General features: G+C 44.3%; 1 protein-coding gene across 4 annotated transcripts in view; it reads right to left on the bottom strand.

The window, feature by feature from the left end:
* LOC124805154 (protein kinase C and casein kinase substrate in neurons protein 1-like) overlaps nucleotides 1-24745 on the bottom strand; it is a 554660-nt gene that overhangs the window by 297423 nt on the left and 232492 nt on the right. Inside the window, exon 2 of one of the 4 annotated variants that reach the window (XM_047265633.1) lies at nucleotides 10010-10093. The exons of 1 other annotated variant lie outside the window; for it this stretch is intronic. Coding sequence is in view for 2 of the 3 variants with exons in the window: in XM_047265627.1 (XP_047121583.1) it covers nucleotides 5542-5625 (84 nt within the window). In the remaining variant the exon portion in view is untranslated. Of the gene's footprint in view, nucleotides 1-5541; nucleotides 5856-10009; nucleotides 10094-24745 lie in introns of those variants that run through there. 2 more of the 4 variants (XM_047265627.1, XM_047265630.1) reach the window with 2 other exon arrangements.

The following is a 24745-nucleotide window of genomic DNA, read 5'->3' as shown; positions in this document are numbered from 1 at the left end:
GACATTTTCTTGAATACTTTCTTAAGAAAGTATCTGGAATATTTCCTTGGCGTGAAATGTAACTAGTGGGCACAAAACTTACAATTTTTTTTCTGTAAGCCTTCGTTCGCGATTATAACCCGTTCTCCGTGACCGCTCACGCAACGCCGCTCACCCGGTAACAATTCAGCCTTCCAGCAATTACATCTGGAGTCCTTTCGCTGACGCTTCTTAGCCAACACTGCAGTAACATTCGCTATAGTTGTATGCTCTGGCATGTTTAGTTCTCCGGCTTGGTGGCTGGAGGGAGCGTCTGTCACACTTTTCCCTGCAACGTCTTGACTTGATTCATGTATGTGTCTGTCTGAACTGGAGTTACATTTGTATGAAAAATTTCTGATTCAACTTTCTCACTGTCTTATTGTATATGACCAAGGATAGTGCACTTTCACTCAATCAGGTGAGAGATCTCTTACTCTACGCTGTAGTGGATTACCATATTATTCACGAACAGTTTACGTTAATAACCAACGCTCGGAAATGTGGTTCTCAGTGCAGCTAAAATGTCAATCCGCTTCTTCTCAACAGAGTACACTGAAATATAGCACCCTTGATTGCTGCTAACGCTACTAATGATTATTATGATGATGATGATTTATATGGTTATTAGTCGCACCATCAGCACATGGCATTCGAAGATATAGGAGCGAGATTGTATCCTGGGTTTTCGGTTGTAAGAATTCAATCATACGTGCCATACTCGGTAGGAGAATAGTTACCGACTTTGATAAAATTTAATAGTGGCGAGGGTACAACTAACAAGTAAGATCATACAAATTTTTAATGTTTATAAATTTATTATGTTCAGGGATAGAATTAGAAAGATATTTAATTTCCATGCTGGTTTCGAACGCTAACACTGAATGTAGCATCCTGGTAATTCTAAAGCATCGACAGTTATGGACCATCTGTACAGTTTTTCGTGTTCACAGCTGCTGACATTTGGAAGAACTACTGCAAGAATAATAATTAGACATTCAACGTGTAATGTTCTACTTTACACTATGTTGAATGCAATTTTTCATAAACTTGGTGTCAAAGCAAATTTCAGCAAATTGCTTTCCTCTCACTTGATAGTAAGTTACTCTACTAAAAAGGGTTCAGTTGCTTAAATTGAGTCTACTGTTGTAACATTTTTGTTGCAATTTTTAAAGTATATTTACAGCGTCAATTTAGGCTACGCACTGCTCTCCCACCCTGCTGCATTCGTCGAAAAACAACTTCTGCCAAAAGAGTCACTAAAGCAGCTGCGTAAAGATTGACTTTAATTTATCATGTCCCTGAGAGAGATAACGAAATAGCCAAAACGAAAGCAATATGCTGTCTCTAACAACGGCAGGATCATCTAAAGATGCACCATGCCATTAATTGAGAGCATCCTCTACTAGAGTTTTGACATTTTCTGTCCTGTTTTGTGATGTGCATGTTGCAGAAGGAACTGTCGCTGCAGTCTACAGCGCAAGCAGGTTCTGAGGGTTGTTATGATACCACGAGCATCTTTCTTCCCTCCCCTTCAACACAAAGACATGGCGCGGTAAAAAACCCGCGGTAGCAGTAGGGGCGGATAAATCGCCTCCGTTCCTTTTGATGGGTTAAATCCAATAGCTCCGCACGGACATGCGGATGACTGTCAGGCAGCGCATATTTTTTGCCAACGTGACGCCGTTTGCCTCTGACAGTGCGCCTATTCATCAAGAGTAGCTATTCTTTCTCAAGCGCTACTGACGAAAGAATTCAGTTAAAAAACTATTTCACATATTCTAGTCTCACATCAACTTGATAGTGAACTAGTTATCTTTTCATTATTCACCACAGTCATCATGATGCAACTAAATTAAGCTATCAGTCGCACTCTATTGTTGAGTATGCAGTGAAAAAACTAGTTCCTGGGCACTTAACGTTTGATGCGCTTTATGTTATAGTTGTTGCGGACGAAATGTATACAATATCTAGGAATTGTTCCATAAACTCAAGAGGGCAACAGTTATGTCCAATTTGGACTAAACAGATTCCATATAGAAAGGTGCACCACGTGGCGCTGGAAGCTACAGTGAAACTATGGCACATCCATCAGCATAATTATATATAGCACAAAAAGGGAAGGAGTAGTAGAGTTTAACGTCTCATCGACAGTGCGGTCGTTAGTGATGGAGTACAAGTTCTGATTACGAAAGGGTGAGGAAGGAAATCGGCCGTGCCCTTTTCAGTTCCGACATTTGCGTAGGGCGATTTAGGGAAACCATAAAAAACCAATATCTGAATGGCTAGACGGGGAATTTGAACTGCCGTTCTCCCGACTGCGAGCCCAGTGCGCTAAGCGCTGTTCCACCTCGCTCGGTTTCTACATGACAGACATTCCGTCTCGTCTGCTGTGTGGAAGTTAAATCCATAAATCATCATCTAGCAGCTGGTACGTTAAAGTCAAGTAGGCAACAATTCAGTTTTAAAACATCTAATTCAGGCACTGGTTAAGGTGAAAGAACAAATGGCATTTCCTTCTTTCAATGACTTTAGAAAACGGGAACATTTAGAAAGTTTTCTTATTTTTCGTGAAACAAATTTAGCTTGTTACTGAACGGCTTAATAGAAATTCAAGAAAAATAGGAATGATATACTCATTGTGAAGCAGGTCGTATGTAATTTGCATAGCCAAGACAATGAAGTGATTTTCCTCGCGGAAGCACGCATTTATCAAACTAAAAATTGCGCAACTCGCAACTGAACATGCTTTTTTTTTACATTTTGAGGGAAACGAGACATTGCCAGCACACAAATTAACAATTCAACACTGCCAACTTTCAATTATGTTACCTTCCAACATCACATCTGAGTCTGGCTTTATTTTTCTTTCTGTCTTGGTCAGGGTTCAAGTTTCTGTTCTATACAAGCATATGGTCCCAACGAAGCTCGTTAAGAATCGTTTCCTGGCAGTGAAGGAGACAAAGTCAGTATTTTTCATTTCTGGATAAGAGACTCTTTTGCGTACGCTATTCAAGCTTTCACTTATATTGTACCTCTGGAAACCTATGTGCGATAACTTCCGAGGTATGGGACACCTTTTCGCTTACAATGTGCACCATTGCGTTCCGATTTTCACCTCTTGCGCAATTAATGATTTCTATTTAGCTTCTGCTGATCGTCATATCGCACTTCTCTACAAAAATCTGGTTCATTCGCTGAAGTGCCTTCTGTAGCTCGTCTTCATTCCTGCCCAATAAGCCAATGTCTTTGTGACTACCTCACTTACTAAATTTAATGGTCTGACAGTCCTTCCTTGTTGGGAAAGTAACCATTACGATTGGCTGAATGGAATACATTTGCATTATGTGCTAAGTCGGGAAAATCCTCTAGCTCTAATGACGCGGCGGCAAATTTTAGCCACGAAACAAGCACGTCGGTGTGGGGAACACCCAACTAATTCAGCCCCGCCTGGAGTTCCGTCTTCGTATGTGCAAAGCCAGAACCCACCGCCGCCCACGCGAACTGCTGCTGGCACCAGTACACACTCGAAATAGCGGTGGTTCTAGCTGCTTTTCTGCCAGTCACTACGTACACATCCAAGCGTCTGTTCTCTGCACAGTGTACAGTTGGGCGGGCAGTTTTTGGTAGCTATAACATATGCCCTTTCATTACCTGAAAAAACTTATCAGTATTACGTCCGTTTTTAAATATGCAACCATCTCGCTTAAAAACCTGAGAAAGGGGCACTCAAACGATCCAGTCTTCTTGATAGTGACCAATATATATCGGTTGACCAGAAGGGGACATGACACAGCAATCTGTTCATCACAAGCACTTACGAATGACAGACAACAGAATAGCTGACGCTTGTGCGAAGTAAGTTATTTCGGATGATATCGAGAACTACAGAGAAGCACCTACGAGAGGAGATATTCAGCATTAGATAAATCACCTCGTTAGAAAAGAGAGCGTCAAGTGACAGACACTACGACATGATGACGCCAATAATACTTTGGCATCGCGCGCTCAGTTGCAGACGGCAATAATTATTCATTATATATTCCACATGACGTTCCATTATGGTCAATACAAATAATGCATCTGAAACATCAGTTACCCTCTTCAGTCTCTCTACTGTTTTTATCAAATGGTATTTTAATATTTAGCACATTGTACTCCTTCCTCGTCGAGCCAGAACGACTTATACTACAGATATATAACAGACATTCATAAATACACAGCAATGATTTTATCAGATTGTAAGCAAATTTGCTATTTCTGTATTAATTGCCAAAATACCGTAATTATGTATTAATCTGTTCTGTTTCATGCTAATACATTTCCCTCACACTTATTATTTATGCAGGGGGCTCAATGTGTCACCAGAAACCCAATAAACAAGCGTGCTAGTCGCCGAGGACACACATGCGCCGAAAATTTTTCACTTTTGTTGCTTGCCGGTTCAGCGTCGGAATGCGTGCCTCCCCGTTGCCCGTTGTCATCGTAAACAATATGAGAGTACTTGTCGGAAGTAAACCCTACGAGTGTGGCATTACAGCATAGGTTCCGGGTTCGTTTTGCCTCATTGGCTCCACATACTGGAAGCCTGTGCTGAACAACTAACAAAGTAAAATTTTGGTTTATTTACGCGTCTGCGTTAATATATATAAGACGACACAAAATTTTAAAATTTTCGGTTTCTGGTATCACCGATTCGGTGCGTTTGAGAAACTCAATTTGACAGGAATTGCGCACAACATAACGTACTTCAAAGTTCCTTAGGTACCTTACTTTAATACTGAAACGGTAAGCATATTTCACTGGCATATGCAGACTACGTACTTTTATATGATTAATATGAATATCATCATTCTGATTCAAAGACCTGAAATTACTTTTTACGGTGATTAAATACACGATATTCAACATGTTACTAACAACAAAAAATATGAATACACAGATAATGTTTGGTTTTCGTCGAAAATTAAAAATGTGAACTAAGGAAAAAAATCAGTATTATTGAGAAACTACTGCTGGATGAAAAAAAAACTGCTAAATTAATATTCCTCAACGTGTAAACAAACTTGAAACAAGTACAAAATATCACATCGCGGTGGAAAATGCAAAATTCGTGATCTGGTTCAATCGCAGACTATCACCGGTAGCAACACGTGAGAATTTTGTAATGTAGTCTAAAACCCCAGGTTCCGGAAGAGGTACGTGCCCCCTACTGCCGCCCCCTTGCACGCGTCTATGATGACTTCACTAACATTACATAGACATCTAACCCAGTATATCCTCACGGTACACCATGTACTAAATAGCGGTGCAATACAGGAAGAGAAACATTTGCTATAGCTTTGAAATTTAAAGCGCTTTGAAATTTAAACCGTTTAGAAAGAAAGCAGGAAACGAAATTAGTGGCATACATATGCGAGGCGAAGCACAGGTACGTGATCACCAAAGCCGTAAAATTACGTCAGTGTTAGCTACGGATGTGGGACGGCGCTTGCAGCACGAACCACGCCGCGTCGTACATACTGATGGCTGCGAACGACGCACCGAGCAGCAGGACACGCCGCCCGATATCCTAGGGTTGGCTTCACCGGCTCCAAATCGCGGCATGGCTCGTCCTTACACAATCCCTCTAACTCCTCTGTGGAACCCGTCACTCCGTCCGAACCATTAAGTCAGGTGACACAACACAATGATCCACAGAAACGGCACCCAACACCAAAAGAGTTCCTGTTTCACTTCACAAACACGCGTCGGCCGCCTACGTTGAAGCGCTCGATCTGTCCGTCACATTTCCCGGCACTCGCGGCTCGGAGCAGTAGCGGCACCCAGCAGTGACGCCTCCCTCTGGGCTACTGGCCGCACCGCACGCAGAGGTCGTCGGGTTGGCAGGCTGACAAGGCTCACCGCCACGAAAAGATACTAGGACCCACCGCGCCTGCGCGATCCTCATCTCCACAGCAGCGATTCACGGCGTATGATAGGAATGTGCAGGTTCCTCGTATCTCGTATCAGCTCGCACGCTCACGCACAGTACAGGTAGTCTAGTGCGTATCAGAAGTGGGAGGGGAAACAAACTGTATGTAGTGGCGAGGTTACACATGAATTGGATCACGACTTCCCGCGAACGAATTAGTCATAGCGCCACTTCGCTCGTCCAATCACAAAAATACGGGTATGAAGACGATCTTCCCGAGTACAGACCATAAAAAAAACCGGTTTGTGAAGGACGGTTTTAGAGCCGCGTCTATATTGGAAACACTTAAAATGGGGTACAGTCTACGCTGGACATGAATGGCCTTGTTTTAGGCAAATGGCTCTGAGCACTATGGGACTTAACATCTATGGTCATCAGTCCCCTAGAACTTAGAACTACTTAAACCCAACTAACCTAAGGACATCACGCAACACCCAGCCATCACGAGGCAGAGAAAATCCCTGACCCCGCCGGGAATCGAACCCGTGTTTTAGGCAAAAGAAAGAGTCGTACTGCACTGCTGGTGACAGATCTCGAGAAGCTGGTTCAACCGCTTGACTGGGAAGTGTTTTCTTCCTCCGAGAACGTCGGTTCCCTTCTCCGTCGTGTGTGAATCAGTTGAGTGCATTCAACAGTAATGAATGCCTGTGTAGTGTGATGTACCGTATGTGTTTTATCATGACGAGAGAAAGGGTGGGGGGGGGGGGGGGGGGGTGTGAAACCCAGCGCCGGCACATAGCCTACTCCTCTGGAACAGCAACACATGGTGGGCGCAGGGAACTTCACCATCCGACGGACGGATCACTATCAACAGTATCAGGTGCCCTCATTCCATGGGCCACTATGTAGAGGTTTGGAATTTAATCCACAAGATTGGTGCAAAGTTTGGTAACCAGGAGTTAACGAATACTCCGAACATTTCTTCCGCCATCACGTTTCCTACCGGCTACTTCCGAGTCGACTGCCACCGATTTTCCGTGCTTCAGCGACCTCGGTTGTGGAAGTACGTAATGTAATGGGGAATTATTCCCCTCAAGTAATTCAGGAAAACAATTGAAAACTTAAACCGAAATTGACAGACCGCGATTCGAACCATCTCTTTCTGAAATTAATGCACTGCCTAATTAATCTACCACTTAGCTCTATTAGCTTTTGGAGTTAAGGCTGTGGCAGCACTGTTTTAAAAATTTCGACACGAAATTATGTATTTTTACTACCACCATTTTATTCGTTATCATATCCTCCCCAGAGCCATTTCTGTTTCTTAGCTGTTTTAACTAGACCTCTGGGGAGAATATGATAAATTAAATGCTAGAAAGAGATGGAAGTAACCTGCTGGAAGATGTGCGATACTCATCATTAAGTGCATTAACTCTGGAAGATTACCAGAAAAATGAAAAAGGCTGACGTTGTACCAGGTACTCTTAAAAAAAGAGACAAGGAAAAGTTTGAGAAATATTATCCACTTAGTTTGTTATCACATCTTAAACTCTTAATTAAAACTGTATTAAAGCGGCTCGCAAGAGATCTGAATTTCCATTAACCTGTTCAGCAAGAGGGTTTTCAGGAAGGAAGTGTGAATCACTTCGCTTGAGGAAACAACTGAGTATAACAGCAGGATTCATCTCCGTTGAGATTTGGGGCATCATGAAGCCCATGAAACTGCCAGAATAAATTCGAGGTTAAAGCTCTTGAGATACCTCTGTGAGCCGGCAACAAAGGCAATCACAGTGGATGACGACAGTATCAGTATGAGCCCAATTGGCAAAGGAGTTGGCCAAGATGAAACCATCTCTGTGAAACTGTTCAACTTGCTTTGCAGGACGAATTCAAATAACTAGACTGGAATAGCAGAGGATTAAAACTCAATGACTCGTGTAATGTAAGTCAAGATTTGAAAGAAGCTACAGAGGATGATCCCTGAACTAAAACTTATCTCTGCAAAGATTGGCTTCGAAATGACTACCAGCAGAACAAAAATACTAAACCTAACAACAAACCACTTATGACTGGAAACCAGTCTGAAGAAGCTATTTATGAAAAATTTATTTTGGTCACGAATTAAACTACCGAAAAACAACCTAAAAGCTGACATTCCTTCCGAATAAGACTGAGCTGGGCAGCGTTCCGGAAAGCGATTCGTCCTGACCAACAAGGATGTCCCAAATAACCGGAAGGATACGTGCGTTTTACCAGCTGCAACTTACGGTCGCCAAACTGTCATATATAGTGTATGAATTTCACCGCAAATCGTTATCAACTTTTCTGCCAACATCTCATTTCAGAAATGGAGACGTTTCGTGGCGCTTCGTATCACCAAATGTGTCGCATCGCGATTACTTCGTTTTGGGGCATCTTAAGCAAAAAATCTAAGCGACTGTGAACACGCTGTTAGACATTTGATAAAATATCCACTGAAACCAAAAACAGTGTCGTCCACTTCTTGTCAAGACCTAAGGATCGTTTTACAACGAATATTATGGAAAAGTCAGTTTCGGCACGGTGAATCTTTTAATGACGTCATTTTCAAACCACGTCAAACATAGTGGTAATTGTTCAGTCTGACGACTGGCTATCTGTTAGGCTACAATGAGTCTGCTTCCTACTGGCTTATTACGAGGTATCTTACTTTAGAAAAATTTTCTACGGACTGTAATATATAGCACGTACAAAATTGTACGGATCATCTTCCAGGACACATACCTCACACGCAAAAAAATAAAATATGATATTCGGATATGGGTTCGAAAACTTTTTACTCTCATATTACAACTTCATAGTACATTTACATCACTATTTTGCAATTCATACTTACGTGATGCCGGAGGTTTCATCAAACCAATTTCAGAACACTTCTCTAGCGTTTAACTCTCAAATAGCACGTGGAAAAAGGAACATTTAAACCTTTCCGTGCGAGGTCTGATTTCTCTTATTTTATTACGATCACCATTTCTCCGTAGGTAGATGAGTGTTGCCAAAATATTTTTGGCATTCGGAGGAAGAAGTTGGAGATTGAAATTTCGCGGAAAGATCTCGCCACAACGAGAAACACCTTTGTTTTAATGAATGCCACCCCAACTCGGGCATCATATCCGTAACAGACTCTTTCCTTTCCTGCAATAATACAAAACAGCTTCCAGTCTCGGAAACATTTCGATGTCCTTCGTCAATCCTGTCTGGTAAGGACCTCACACCGTGCAACGATACTCCAGAAGAGGACGGACGAATGTAGTACAGACAGTCTCTTTATCAGACCTGTTGCATTTTTTAAGTGTTCTGCCAATAAAACGCAGTCTTTGGTTCGTGTTGCCCGCGACATTTTCTATGTGATCGTTCCAATTTAAGCAGTTCGTAATTATAATCCTTTGGAATTTAGTTGAATTGTGGGCAATAAATTTTGCATGTTTTATCGTGTAACCGATATTTAACCGCTTCCTTTTGGTGAAGTGCCTGACACTGTTTAGAGTCAATTGCCACTTTTGGCGGCAACCAGTCTAAAGGGTTGCTCATATTGTCTCCTAAAACGTCAATACAGATTAGGAACAGCAAAGGGTCCGTAATTAGAGCGCTTCCCGTCAGTTACTTTGAACATGCCGTGACAATGATTTTATTAATATTAATGATGTGCACAAGAGGGCAAGCCATAGGTGTCCAACAAATCCGTTCCCCCAATGTTATTATTACCACGTATCCCGTGGGATAAACTCTGTAGTGTTCAGAACTTAGAGAAGGAAGTATCAGCGATAATGGAAGTTTGAATCAGGCCTGAAGGCTTGATGAGACAGCCCAATAATTAAGAGGATCTTCCAGATAAGCACGATATCCGGGTTCGAGTTCCTGTCTTGCACAAATTTTCAATTGGGACTATATTCTCATTATCAACCGACCCACCCTAACGTTTCCCATGAACCGTGGATCTTGCCGACGTAGGGTTACTTGCGTGTCTCCATGATACAGGTAGTCGTACCGTGCGTGCAACCACAATGGAGGTTGTATCGGCGGAGAGCCCAGACTAACCTGTAGTTTTTGAAGAGAGGCAGCAGCGTTTTCAGTAATTGCTGGGACAACTGCCTGATCTTGCAGTGTTGGTACCGCAAACAGCTGAAAGCAAGGATAAAAACGGAGGCCGTTATTTTCTCGCATGCATCTCTACTGTATAGCTTAGTGATGATAGCATCCTCTTGGGTAAAATATTCCATAGATAAAATATTCCTCCATTCAAATATCCAAGGTGGACCTACTCAGGAGGATGTTGCAAAAAAAAGGCGGAGAGACAGGGTTGTAGTCTGTCCCCGACGTTATTATTCCGTTAACTGAGCAAACAGTAAAGGAAGACGGCTATCAACAGAAACAAAATAATGTTAATGGAATACAGTAGGATTAAATCCGACGATACTGTAGGAATTAGATTAAGTATTGACACATTCAAAGTAGTAGCTGAACTTTGCTATTTAGGCAGCAAAATAACTAATGTTGGCCAAACTAGACAGAATATAAAATGAATGCTGGCAATAGCAAGAAAACCCATTTCTGGAGATATCTGTCTGGAGTGTAGCCTTGTACGTAAGTCAAACATGGGCAATATATAATACGCACTCCGTCTTCAGGCCACAAGTGGCCCATCGGGACCATTCGACCGCCATGTAATCATCAGCTGATGATGCGGATAGGAGGGGCGTGTGGTCAAGCATACCGCTCTCCCGGTCGTTACGATGGTTTTCTGGGACCGGAGCCGCTACTATTCGGTCAAGTAGCTCTTCAATTGGCATCACGAGGCTGAGTGCACCCCGAAAAACGCTAACAGCGCATGGCGGTCCGGATGGTCACCCATCCAAGTGCCAGCCACACCCGACAGCGCTTAACTTCGGTGATCTGACGGCAACTGCTGTATCCTCTGCGGCAAGGCCGTTGCCCACAATATATAATAGAAGTTTTTAAAATATGGTGTTCCACAAAAATGTTAAAAATTGGATGATAGGTCGAATAAATAATAAAGAGGTGCTTAATCCAAATCGGGGAACAGAAATTTATGACAATTTGAATAAAATAAGCGATCTGTTGATGGGATGTGTCCTTAATTTGGTAATAGAGGAACTGTGAGGATAAAAACTGCGAAGGGAGACGAAGGCATGAATATAGTAAGCAGGTTCAAATGGATATTCATGTGGATGGATATGAAGAGCTTGCACAGACTAGACTAGGGTTGAGAGCTGCGTCAAACCAGTCTTCCGACTGAAGACCATATTATGCGGACACTATAACGTGGCTGTTTCACGTAGGGAGAGTTTTAAACTATGGTTGCGTAAGATAGAGGTCACGCCTGAACCACCACTGCCAACCGCAGCAAACAATTGCGCTATAGCCACTACCAAATGCTTTGTGTACTCCAATTTGTTTTGTGTTGTGGATTGCTTTCTTTTTATTATTTTGAAATGTGTTAAGAGGCTACTCCTAGTGCATAAAGGTATCTGAATGCGATTCTCACCACAAAGAAGGGAATCAGCGATCCTTATGACAGTTATGTCAGTTCTGCCTTCGTGGAAGCACAGAACGCGGACGTTCGAGAGGGGGGCGTGGCTTATACCGCGCACCGCTCCTCTCCTTTCAGTCAGTCGAAGTTCTCCACTGCCGCGATATACTGTCCGCGTAACAATAACAACAACACACAGATTCAGTAGGGTCAGGAATGGTTGGAGAGTAGGAGGAGGATAGCGAAAAGCGATATATCTTTTGCTCATAAATCTAAGTAGCAGCTGCGATCAGCATCCCGAATTGTAACTGTGCGGGAATGCATCATTTTGAAGTAGGTACGGTACAGCCACTAGCGACAATTATCGTTGTGGATGGCGAAAAAAGCGTGATGTAGACTCCACTAATCGAAATACAAAATAAGAAGATTTAAAAAAGTTATTCTTTGGCATGGGTGGTTCGTGATGGGGTGACAGACATTACGGAATACCAGCCAAGTGATTATTGCATAAATAGCAGTGCATCACCTCTTGTTACGAACGCCAATATGAACGAGACGGTCGGCAAAGTTACAGCGATGACCGAAAGCGCTACGCAGTGTATTACAGCTATCGAAGACGGAAATGTTTCCTCGCAGAGTTAATCTATGCAACAGCCTCGTCCGTTAGTAGTTCGCTGCAAAGTTTCGTCAATCTCTCAGCGGCGCTGTACCGGTTAGCCAAGTTCCGCAATCACCAAACGAGGCCATTTCCTCTATTTCCCAACGGAGAGCGCTATCGATTTAGTTTTCAATTCGGACAAATCGTTGCCAATGCGTCCGCGGCGGTCTGCCGTCGCTGTTAAATCCAAAGTGGAATGTGTTCTCTCTTAATTACACGACTGGATACGGACGTGATTTCTCACGATACGCAAGGTCTATTATATCCTCGTTCGTACTGTCCTCCTTTCAATTTATCAACTTGCATCAACTTTACAATCGTTTGTAATTTAATTCCAGACTGCGACTTGCCGGCCGAAGTGGCCGTGCGGTTAAAGGCGCTGCAGTCTGGAACCGCAAGACCGCTACGGTCGCAGGTTCGAATCCTGACTCGGGCATGGATGTTTGTGATGTCCTTAGGTTAGTTAGGTTTAACTAGTTCTAAGTTCTAGGGGACTAATGACCTCAGAAGTTGAGTCCCATAGTGCTCAGAGCCATTTGAACCAGACTGCGACTGAACATGGCAACCATTGAAACATAACCCCCCCCCCCTCTCTCTCTCTCTCTCTCTCTCTCTCTCTCTCTCTCTCTCTCTCTCTCTCTCTCTCTCTCTCAGTACTCGAGTTATTTCGCAGTAAGTTATTCTTTCCCACCGTTCAAGGATATAATTTATATCTAGTGCATTCATTTACCTCAGGCTACCCTATTTTTACAGCGGATACCAATAATGTTACATCAGACTGAAATCACGGAATAAATTATTATTGGTCAAAATTTATAGAGGGAACAGCGTAGATGCGTAGCAACGTCTAGATGAACTCCATGCCATCATCTTATGGCATTCAAATTCACCTTAACTACTTCGACTTAAATTCTGTGAATGCGAATAACTTGGCTTTAGTTGTTTTAGGTATAGGTGTACTACCCATCAGTGACATACGAAAATTTGTGCCGGACTGGGACGAAAAACGCGGACTTGCCGCATATCGCGAGCGGTCGCCTTTACTGTTAGGCTATCCGTGCACGCCTCACCTGAACACCGTGAATGAAACACGGCGAGATGGAACTAGACTGCCAGAAAATTACTTAGTAGTTGCATACATCGGCAAGGTCTACACTTCCAGTAAAGAGCTAATTAAGCTTAATGAAATGCATAAACCTGTACTGGTATGCAGACTGATTGGAACTTCATGTTATTAAATTACTGCTTTTGTTAACACTACGAATAGAGAACGTTAATTTTTTAATCTGCGGGGAGGGTATAATTGATCTTTTACTGATTGGGAGAACCCTCACGAAAAACTAGAGATCGCAGGACACAAACCATGTGGAAAAATTTCTAAGGACACGGTGAAGAGAAACAACGAATAAACCATGAAAGGAACACACTTTAATTTCCACATGAAGGATTAACATTTGTTAAATGCATAGCATGTTTACGTTCCACTTACAAACGTCACGTCACAAAGGTTGATGAGTAATGTGAAGTTAGTTCGGATAACATTTCATAACTGTTCGCGGCACTTTTCGAACGGTGGACCATGGAATGTTCAACTGTCTTGACACAGTTCCATCACTGCTTGAAGATAATACATTTCGACTGGAAAATTCAGCCATAGCAACGGTACGTTCTTCAACAATTTGTGGCACAACTGGCCATCGCCCACTCCCAGGAACAATTCCCAAATTGCCAGTTAATTCGACCTTCCGAATCATTTTCTTCAACCACGGTGAAAAAGAGGACCTCTCCATATTCCTTTAGTGCGTCGATATTCGCGGAGAGCAGTAGCACTAGTGCTGCTGTTTTGATAAAACAGCTTTACGGGTACAGCCCTGCTCGCCTTGGCCAGATCCAAGTGGACTAACTGCAATTTTAATGCACACTGATTGGGCCACTCAAAACATACACAAAAAAGCTAAAATCGCAAAACCTGATGTGTTATTAGGATCAATTACGGTAAGGCAAATCGAAGTCTGCAGCCTCGAGAAACCTATGCTCCCTGAATAATAGTGGAAAAACTGCGTAAATTTTTGGACGTTTTTCAGTTGTTGCCTTCTAATTCAAATTATGCGTTTTCCGATGTTTGTCTTTAATAATATTTTAAGGTATTTTAAATAGGCAGCAAATTTAAGTCAAACCGCAGCTCTATACGGTCAATGTTTCTGAGATGTGGAATTTCAAATATTCATTTTTTTTTACCGAAAATGAAACTTTCAAGTTTAGCTCATGTTTTGGCTCAAATGGCTCTGAGCACTATGGGACTTAACATCTATGGTCATCAGTCCCCTAGAACTTAGAACTACTCAAACCGAACTAACCTAAGGACAGCACACAACACCCAGCCATCACGAGGCAGAGTAAATCCCTGATCCCGGCTCATGTTTTGGTCTGAATATCGGCATAACCGTTCATCCTGCAAGAAAAGCCACGAGAATTGAAATTTTAGCGAATTTTATTGGCTTTCATTACAGCAAAAAAGTAGTTTCCAAGCGCAGCAGTTCTCCTGAAATCACATCAACACAAAATGTTAGAAAACTGAATTTTTGAAGAATTGGTCATAAACATTATTAATAACTGACTGGGGATTCAATGAAAGGAAAATGCGTAGCATCATGTTCAAAGATTGGACTGTATTTTTACATGAATTACATGTATTACCATCCTCCATTTCCATCCATAGACAAAATACTATCCTTCAGCTGTGGAATCGTGGGAGGTGCTGAAATAAATTGCCACCTGTCTCCAGAAAACCCATTGAAAGGGTCTGAAAAATAACTGGATGCTTGATAGGGAAGATAAATTGTAAAACAAACGTAAAGTGGTAACTTTAGCGACAAACACCAACTGAAAGTGCGTTGACGTGCATCCATTCAACTTCTTTGAAAGAATGTTGTTCACTAAGCACTTGGACAGTGAAGTCATTGGGCATTTTTAAATTCTAACTGGCCCCTTATCCATTGTATTGTTCAACGAAGAGGGGTTGCGTAACGGGTTGAAATCAATTTTCTACGCCGCTTTTACTCTACTTTCCCAAAACATCTCTCTTGAGGCCAGAACATTTGTAGTGGTCCACAAGGCTACCTGGCGCCGAAACGATTATATTAGGGCAATCGTTGCTACTTACATCACCTGCACATTAAACAACTTTGGCAGGAACGTTTCAGGGGTATTTGATGAACAGCTTGAGGAGAGTTAAAACTCCAAAACGATTGCAGCCCTTTCATGCAACGAGATCGTGTTTGATTCTTCAAAATGCCCCAGGAGAAACTGTTAGCTAGCGACTCCAAGAAGAGACGCCATATTGACCAGTTGGGCTCTGCGTAGGGCCTCGCGGACATTGAAACTAAGATGACAACAGAAGATGCCGACGGCGACATTATGCGTACCGCCCTCGATGAAAGCACATCCAATGAGAATGTGAACGTGGCTGGACAGTATGTGGACTTACTGCTTCTCTTCGGTTTGGGCTTGAAACGTTTACTTTCAGAGACAAGTGGCACTCACTTTCCCATCACTTCTTTCGGTCAAGGAGTAATACAATTGCTTCCCGGATTTGAACTACATTATGTTTTGCGATTTTAATGTCTAATTTAATTGGCCTAATGCTTGTGTTTCAATCCTACGGCATCGTACCTGTACCGAAGCCTAGCGGGAAGTCACGACACCAACACTACTAACAACGCAAATCCTGCAGCACACAGTCTGAACATCACTCCTATAAATATGGTACCCATATTGTAAGTAATTTTCCGTCCACAATGGATCTGGTTCAAAATGGTTCAAATGGCTCTGAGCACTATGGGACTTAACTTCTCAGGTCATCAGTCCCCTAGAATTTAGAACTACCTAAACCTAACTAACCTAAGGACATCACACACATCCATGCCCGAGGCAGGATTCGAACCTGCGACCGTAGCGGTCGCGCGGTTCCAGACTGTAGCACCTAGAACCGCTCGGCCACACCGGCTGGCTGGATATGGTTGCGAAAGTATATAAAGATAAAAGCGCAAAACTTATATAGCACGTTTATTCTTACAGTGGCACAAGCCTGTATGCCTCCCCCTGCATTCGTTACAGTGGATAAGGCAGGGGTACAGTAAACGTCAGGTCACGCTGAGGTTAAGGTCTTTAAAGATATAATGTTGATTCAGTTGGACAAGGACGTAACATAAATTATTTGCACTAATAATCCGGTATTGTTGATTAGTGGCTCCCAAAATGGAAAGACTGTCTCACCTTTCATTTGTATGGAGGAATGTAGTTACTATCAAAGGGAATGTGACCGAATACTGAAGATACATTGCTTTTCCAAATTACTTAACATTTTGGAGTGATTGATTAACGGTTTGTTGCTTAACAGCTATCTCGCTATTGGTCCGTAGCATTTTAGTACACGCCTGATACACAATCGCTCAACAGAAATCGAAATCCATTAAAAGCAATGCCTCGTCTAACTTTGATGACATCTTCCGCATGTAGATGTCGTTTGTTTATGGGCCAGTTTACAGGACAGCTATGAGTTCTCGCTCGTTGCCTTCTCCCGGCATCGCGTAAAAACGGCCCTGCTACGACAACTGCGCCGGGCGTGTTTCCACAGGTGGGTCGTAGCGCCGGCAAATACAGGCGGCGGACAACTTAATATCCGGCCGGCCCACCCGTCTCTCCCAACTTCCGCAGCCTCTCCTCGCCTCACCGCGCACTAATTGTTTAGCCCGAGAAACTTCACCTGCGCCGACCTGCTTCTGCACATTTAACGCACCAACTCCCGATTCAATTACTTCTCCGCTATTTTCCTCCGCCATAGTGAGTCACGACATTTTGCAGCAGACTTGAGCAACGTAATTAGCGCGGCGGAAGCCAGCTTGATTGCATTCCACTTAGTGATGTAGCGCTCGTACAGCTATAAAATATTTCTTTTGCACAATTTGGCGAAGAAGTCACTTATGTGCAATAGCATACCGAAACACTTTTTCCTCAAAAGAAACACCGTTATTCTCAGATAATAAGTTTGTTTCGAGGACGATAAAACTGCTGGTACATCTGTTGCCTTGAAATTATGCAAAAAGGACAGGTCTTAAGTAACGTAAACATCCCATTCAAGAGTAAAAATTCTCTGACTCATTAAGAATCAAAACGTAAAAATGTACATTGGTGTTCTGTTCAGAACGTGTGGACGAAGGTAACTTTCGTATGATGTATTACTGCCAAGTAACATACGTCGCCGAAACTTGGAGCATACATACACTCATGTTATGTTTTTCTCGTTAACACCTTGAACGACTAGAGATAACAGTTCACATTCACAGGACTTACACATTAGTAAGTCCTGCAGAAATGATTAGCATCTGAACCATGTCCGCCCGCGGGTTCGAGGCAACATCGACACTGTGGCGCAACACCACCTACCGGTAAAATTTGCCTTCGCCTCTCCCTGTCGGTATAAACCGAAGGTAAGGGATCCGTGTGACTTGAGCAGAAGTGCAGGATGCATCGCAGACGTATGCGCGAACCGCACCGTCATATCAGTGAGTTTGAACGAGGGCGCATTGTTCGCATGAGAGAATGTGATGGATGCATCCATCTGGGAAATCACTACTCGTGTGGGACGAAGTGTTTTGGCAGTGCAACAGGTGAGCGCAGAATGGTTCACGGAAGGCCGTACAACACGTCGAGATTGGTCAGGTCGCATCACCCACACCACCCCCAGAAAAGAACGACACCTCACCTGAATGGCATTACAGGACAGATCTGCGTCCTCTTGGCTCTCGCTCAACAGTGGAACGGTGCAAGAGAGTAACACATCGTACACTATCAGGGGTGAGAGTCCGTCGCCGATTATTACGGCATGGGTTAGGTGCGCATCTTCCACTTCTCTGCCTACCTTTGATGCTAGACGGCAACAATCTGTGGAACGACGTCACCTGGGGCAGGAATGGCATCAGATACAGTTTCGAACGAATCCAGTTCTGTCCGTTTGAAAATGATGGCCACATTTTGGTTCCTCGCAGACAGGGATCAGCATGACAGTGTTAGCATTGGCACAAGTCATACAGCGCGAACTCAACGCCTTATAGTTTGGGGTGCTATTCGGTACAACCACAAATCACAGTTGGTGCTTGTCCAGGGCACTGTGACCAGTGTCACCTACTGAATGACATCCTGCGACCCGTAGCCATATTCTTTCTGCACAACACCCCATCGGAATTTCTCAGGAAGACAATATACGACCACATATTGCTGAACGAACACATGCTTTCTTGATGTCAGAGGATGTCAACCTCTGGCATGGCTCGCCAGATCACCAGATGTCGCCAATCGAAAGTGTGTGGGATATGGTGAAACGACGGGTGCAGCACTGTGAACCAATGCCAACCGCCACAGATCAACTTTGGAACCAGGTGAATGCAACATGGATGGCTGTACTGCACGACGCCATTCGCGACTTATATGCGTCGATGCCATCACGCATCGAACAAGTTATCAGAGCCCATGGGCGACCCTGTGCCTACCAGGCAGGAGGATACATGCTGAACCGATGTGACTGAAATGCTAATCACTTCTGCACAACATACAAATGTACATGTCCTGTGAATGTGAACGTCCAGTCTCTAGTTCTTCAAGGTGTTCTTTTTTTTCTTTTCTTTTTTTCCCTGAACGTGAGTGTAGAAAACACTGCTGCGACATAGTACAGAAGGTAACAGAAAGAAACACGCAGTAAGACAAACAGAAATGTCATTTGAACTTACTGTGATTTATGATGGTCCCTTGGACATTGCAAAAGGCGGGACATGTTTTTCAGTAGGAGACGTAATCACCACGAACGACAATACATGTTTTGCAGCGCGCACTCTTGCTAGCCACAAAGCTGGTAAGATCTATCTTCATCCACCAGCGCTGTTGAAAACTGATGGATGGTCGCTGGTGCTGTATACCACACGTACTCAATGATGGGATTAAAATTGGGGGAATGTACAGGCCAATTCATTCACCGAAACCTCAAAGAGCTTCTCCACCTGCGCTGTCAGATGCGGTCGCGCACAGTCCATAAAAATGTACTCATGACCAAATGCTCCCCCGAAGACACACGTGGAGAAGGAGTACGATGTGACAGTAACGCTGACCGGCCAGCGTAGCGTATTCAAAGATCTGAAAGTCAGCTTGCCCTAGCAATATTACGCCTACCACAGCATAACACTTGGACCACGAAAACGATCATATTCGGCACTGCTTCTGGGTGCATTACGCGAACCCAACGCTCGCCATCTGAGGGTGCGTCCAGAATCACTTCTCGGACTGAATCTGCTCTCATCCGAGAATAGCATGCGACCTCAGTCCTCATTTGCCCATTCAGCACCATCGCTAGCCGTGCCGCCAATAACGAGATTTTCGCTCTGCAGCGGAGTGTGCACTGATATGAAGCTTCCTGGCAGATTAAAACTGTGTGCCGGACAAAGACTCGAACTCGGGACCTTTGCCTTTCGCGGTCAAGTGCTCTCCCATCTGAGCTATCCAAACACGACTCACGCCCCGTCCTCACACTGGCGGAAGTAGAGCTGTGAGGACGGGGCGTGAGTCGTGCTTGGACAGAGCAGATGGCAGAGCACATGCCCGCGAAAGGCAAAGGTCCCGAGTTCGAGTCTTGGTCCGGCACACAGTTTTAATCTGCCAGGAAGTTTCGTGCCGCCAATGTTCGTGTGTCAACGGAACGCAATGTACAGGTCGTCGCGTAAAGACACCACCCTCATGTATTCGCCACGCCACTATGGAGCATGAGAATGGGTCTCCTGCAGTCTTGTTAATGCAGCTGCAATGGAACCCACTGTTTGACATGGATCCCTTCTTGCCTGTTGCACAATGTAGGGGGTCACTGCTGCTGCAGTTGACCGTGGTCGATCACCTATTATCCTTCGGGAAGCAGTACCTGTTATTCGGAACGCTCCCCGTTCACGTGAAATAATGCTGTGTGCAGTTCCAACTATACACGTCGCACTTAGCCTTTCTTCCAGCTTCACAGTGATTCTTTCCAGAATGATATCATCGAAATACTGTATTGTCTTTGGGTCATGTTGTAATGGAGGCCACCACCATGGTGCACCGTAACCGCTCGCTGGCTGACACACATTGTGTTTTCCCGTTTCCTGAACTGCCTCGTATTACACTGACAACCCTATTTGGCGGTTTAATCATGTTGACCTCACGCCATCTGACGTCCAGTTTTCTGTGCACGACTGAAGGACCTCTGGCAACTTTGTCACGCATTTTCACACATTTCCACTGAGTTGTTATTATGTTATGTTATTTTACCTACCTCGTTATCACGTTTTGCAGAGCAGTGTATTATCTATGCAATAATTACAAAGCACCACTCATACTCATGATGCTTTGTCAATAAAGCCTATCTCGTGTGGTGTAACAGGCATTTAAATTGCAGTAAACTTATGACTGGAAAAAATAACAGCTGTTATCATTACTGACTCTTCTCGTTTTCCGACGTCCTCGACTCTCTTCCTATTTGTACTTATGCTTTAATGCCCGTGTAACTACCATGCACTTTGTTTACAACTACACACCGGTGTGTCTGTTGTTGTCGTCGTCGTCGTCGTCTTCAGTCCGAATACGGTTTGATGCAGCTTTCCACGCTAGTCTATTTTGCCCAAGTCTTATGTCTGCGCAGCTACTGGCTATAGCTCTGAGCATTATGGGACTTAACTTCTGAGGTCATCAGTCCCCTAGAACTTAGAACTACTTAAACCTAACTAACCTAAGGACATCACACGCATCCATGCCCGAGGCAGGATTCGAACCTGCGACCGTAGCGGTCGCGCGGTTCCAGACTGTAGCGCCTAGAACCGCTCGGCCACTCCGGCCGGCCGCAGCTACTGCAGCCTACCGGGTGGTTATAATTAAAATGCAGCTAGTCACAGAGGTCCAGTGTGAGCTGTAATTATCCTGCGACAATGAAACTTTGTAGGTATTCTAATGTTCTAGCGGAACCCATTTACGCTGTAAAAAATTATTTCCAATTTTGTGCGCCAAGTGCAAATCTGGCGCTGTAACGCAAGAAAGACGTATACAAATGTTTCCACATATAATGAATTTGGAACGGGTCGTGGGCAGAAAAGACGAAGCAAGCGAGAGAGACGTAATGTTAATTTTATTATTAATCGCAGCTTCCACAATTTGTTCGAAATGAGCATCGGAGACGTCGATGAGGTGCTGGACAGCGCCAGATTTGCACCTGCTGGCCAAAATTAAAACTATTTTTTCAGCTTAAATCGGTCCCACAGTAGCGTATCTACCACGTTTGGCTGCCATACGATAATTACAACCCACGCTGGACGTCCGTGATTAGCAGGACTTCAATATAAGCACCCAGTATATCATTCCTTTCTGTCTTGGTCTCCGTCTACGATTTCAACTTACCACATTTCTCTCCATTGCCTAATCAAACATTTCTTGACCCTTCTTTTAGACAAGCTGTGTCATAATGCTCTTTCCCCTGCGATTTCATTCAGCACTACATCAGTTACTCGATCCATTCATCTAGCATTCATCATTGTTCTGTAACATCGCATTCGAACGCTATTCTCTTCCTGTCTGCACTGTTTACGTCCACCTGTGCTTCATGGACTAATAATTACGTTTCCAAAATTTTTCGTCCGGATTTCACTTTCCCGAAAGCGCCTAATTTCTATTACCGCAGACAGACGAATAAACGAAGCTAATGCGTTCTCATTCTCAGTAACCACAATGATTATTTACGGAAAGTAGTAACTGAATTTACAAATTCTGAACTTTATTTTAAAACTTATGTTCTCTAACCTCAAAGATGACTTCTCAGCAACTTTATAGGTCTTGCTGCAGAGCAATCTGTATCATTATTCAGCGCAGAAGTGACGTCATTAGAAACGTGTGTTGTTTCCTACCGCATTCAGGAAGTCTGAATTTCTGAAAGCAGCCCATACGCCACTGCTGAACTGCTTTAGCCACTGGATGTGCGGATGGTACGCTCACCTGCAACATAAAGGATAGAAAAGCGCTCAGTAAATCAGACCATGAGCGAAGCTATTGCGCAAAGTTTCTTGCACACCGCAGGCGCAGCGAATCTTATACGGCAAGTTTTTACTCTAGCGGCAGCTCGGCGGAACTGCCTCTCACTGCGGAGCTATGGAACAGCTTCACAGATACGGTACAAGGGCTGCAAAGAAATATTCACAGGATGGTCACACAGAGACATATACACACTGCAATAAGCAACAATAATGAATTTGCCTTCAGCAGCAATACCAACGAAGATTTAGTGCTTTATGATTTCACAGCACCGCGTGTCTATATTCCACAAGTGTCACCTTCCGAACTGAAGTAGTCGGGTGTAGCTGTCCAATGAGAGTACCTTCAGTGTCCCACAAAGATGAAAATCTATAACATATCATCATCAATGAAAGATATCGCAAGAGATTTGACAATGCACAAATGGAGAACTTTTGCTGTATGATCAGTATCTAGCGAGATGATTTAAAAAAATGAACAAATGTTGGAAAACCCCTGAGATGAGAAGTAAGTAATGCGACGCATTACGGGGCTGGGCTCCGCCTTGAATTGCCTTTTAAATAGCCATACTGTGTTTCATAGTTTTCCCAAAATTATGACAAGCTTTATGACCATTTGAAGAAGGCTCTACAAAACCTAGCCTCTTGGAGACTAAAGACCCGAATAAACAATAATCCACTGATGATGAGACAAATGTGATGAAACACGTTGGGCAGTAAGAAGATTTTACCCTTCACCTCATCAGGGGGAACCTAAACCTCATAATTTAGTCTGTAAACACTGCTACTGCAATAGCATCGAAAACGAGATGATGATAATATGACATGCTGAGATTTACTATGATACTTACAGAATATGAGACACAAACTAAAAAATAAATATTACTGGTAGGTTTACAACGTGATTAGAGAGAAAATGTTACGGACACACTCAGGGCACTCAAACTGGACTCCAGAACCTCAACAGTCTCAATGACTGTTGCATAAATTTAGAGACACGTAAAGGAAGACTAACAATAATACACTCCTGGAAATTGAAATAAGAACACCGTGAATTCATTGTCCCAGGAAGGGGAAACTTTATTGACACATTCCTGGGGTCAGATACATCACATGATCACACTGACAGAACCACAGGCACATAGACACAGGCAACAGAGCATGCACAATGTCGGCACTAGTACAGTGTATATACACCTTTCGCAGCAATGCAGGCTGCTATTCTCCCATGGAGACGATCGTAGAGATGCTGGATGTAGTCCTGTGGAACGGCTTGCCATGCCATTTCCACCTGGCGCCTCAGTTGGACCAGCGTTCGTGCTGGACGTGCAGACCGCGTGAGACGACGCTTCATCCAGTCCCAAACATGCTCAATGGGGGACAGATCCGGAGATCTTGCTGGCCAGGGTAGTTGACTTACACCTTCTAGAGCACGTTGGGTGGCACGGGATACATGCGGACGTGCATTGTCCTGTTGGAACAGCAAGTTCCCTTGCCGGTCTAGGAATGGTAGAACGATGGGTTCGATGACGGTTTGGATGTACCGTGCACTATTCAGTGTCCCCTCGACGATCACCAGTGGTGTACGGCCAGTGTAGGAGATCGCTCCCCACACCATGATGCCGGGTGTTGGCCCTGTGTGCCTCGGTCGTATGCAGTCCTGATTGTGGCGCTCACCTGCACGGCGCCAAACACGCATACGACCATCATTGGCACCAAGGCAGAAGCGACTCTCATCGCTGAAGACGACACGTCTCCATTCGTCCTTCCATTCACGCCTGTCGCGACACCACTGGAGGCGGGCTGCACGATGTTGGGGCGTGAGCGGAAGACGGCCTAACGGTGTGCGGGACCGTAGCCCAGCTTCATGGAGACGGTTGCGAATGGTCCTCGCCGATACCCCAGGAGCAAGTGTCCCTAATTTGCTGGGAAGTGGCGGTGCGGTCCCCTACGGCACTGCGTAGGATCCTACGGTCTTGGCGTGCATCCGTGCGTCGCTGCGGTCCGGTCCCAGGTCGACGGGCACGTGCACCTTCCGCCGACCACTGGCGACAATATCGATGTACTGTGGAGACCTCACGCCCCACGTGTTGAGCAATTCGGCGGTACGTCCACCCGGCCTCCCGCATGCCCACTATACGCCCTCGCTCAAAGTCCGTCAACTGCACATACGGTTCACGTCCACGCTGTCGCGGCATGCTACCAGTGTTAAAGACTGCGATGGAGCTCCGTATGCCACGGCAAACTGGCTGACACTGACGGCGGCGGTGCACAAATGCTGCGCCATTCGACGGCCAACACCGCGGTTCCTGGTGTGTCCGCTGTGCCGTGCGTGTGATCATTGCTTGTACAGCCCTCTCGCAGTGTCCGGAGCAAGTATGGTGGGTCTGACACACCGGTGTCAATGTGTTCTTTTTTCCATTTCCAGGAGTGTATGAAGTATTTTATAGCATGTCAAACAGAGCTTTCCGCTGTTCTGAGACTTAATCCAGGATCTCTGCGCACCAGTCTTTACGTGTATTATTTCTGTGGCGCGT

The sequence above is a fragment of the Schistocerca piceifrons genome, chromosome 7, assembly GCF_021461385.2.
Source record: "Schistocerca piceifrons isolate TAMUIC-IGC-003096 chromosome 7, iqSchPice1.1, whole genome shotgun sequence".
Lineage (NCBI taxonomy): Eukaryota > Metazoa > Arthropoda > Insecta > Orthoptera > Acrididae > Schistocerca > Schistocerca piceifrons.
Note: the sequence above shows the minus strand (reverse complement) of the source record. Positions and strands in the feature narration are given on the sequence as shown.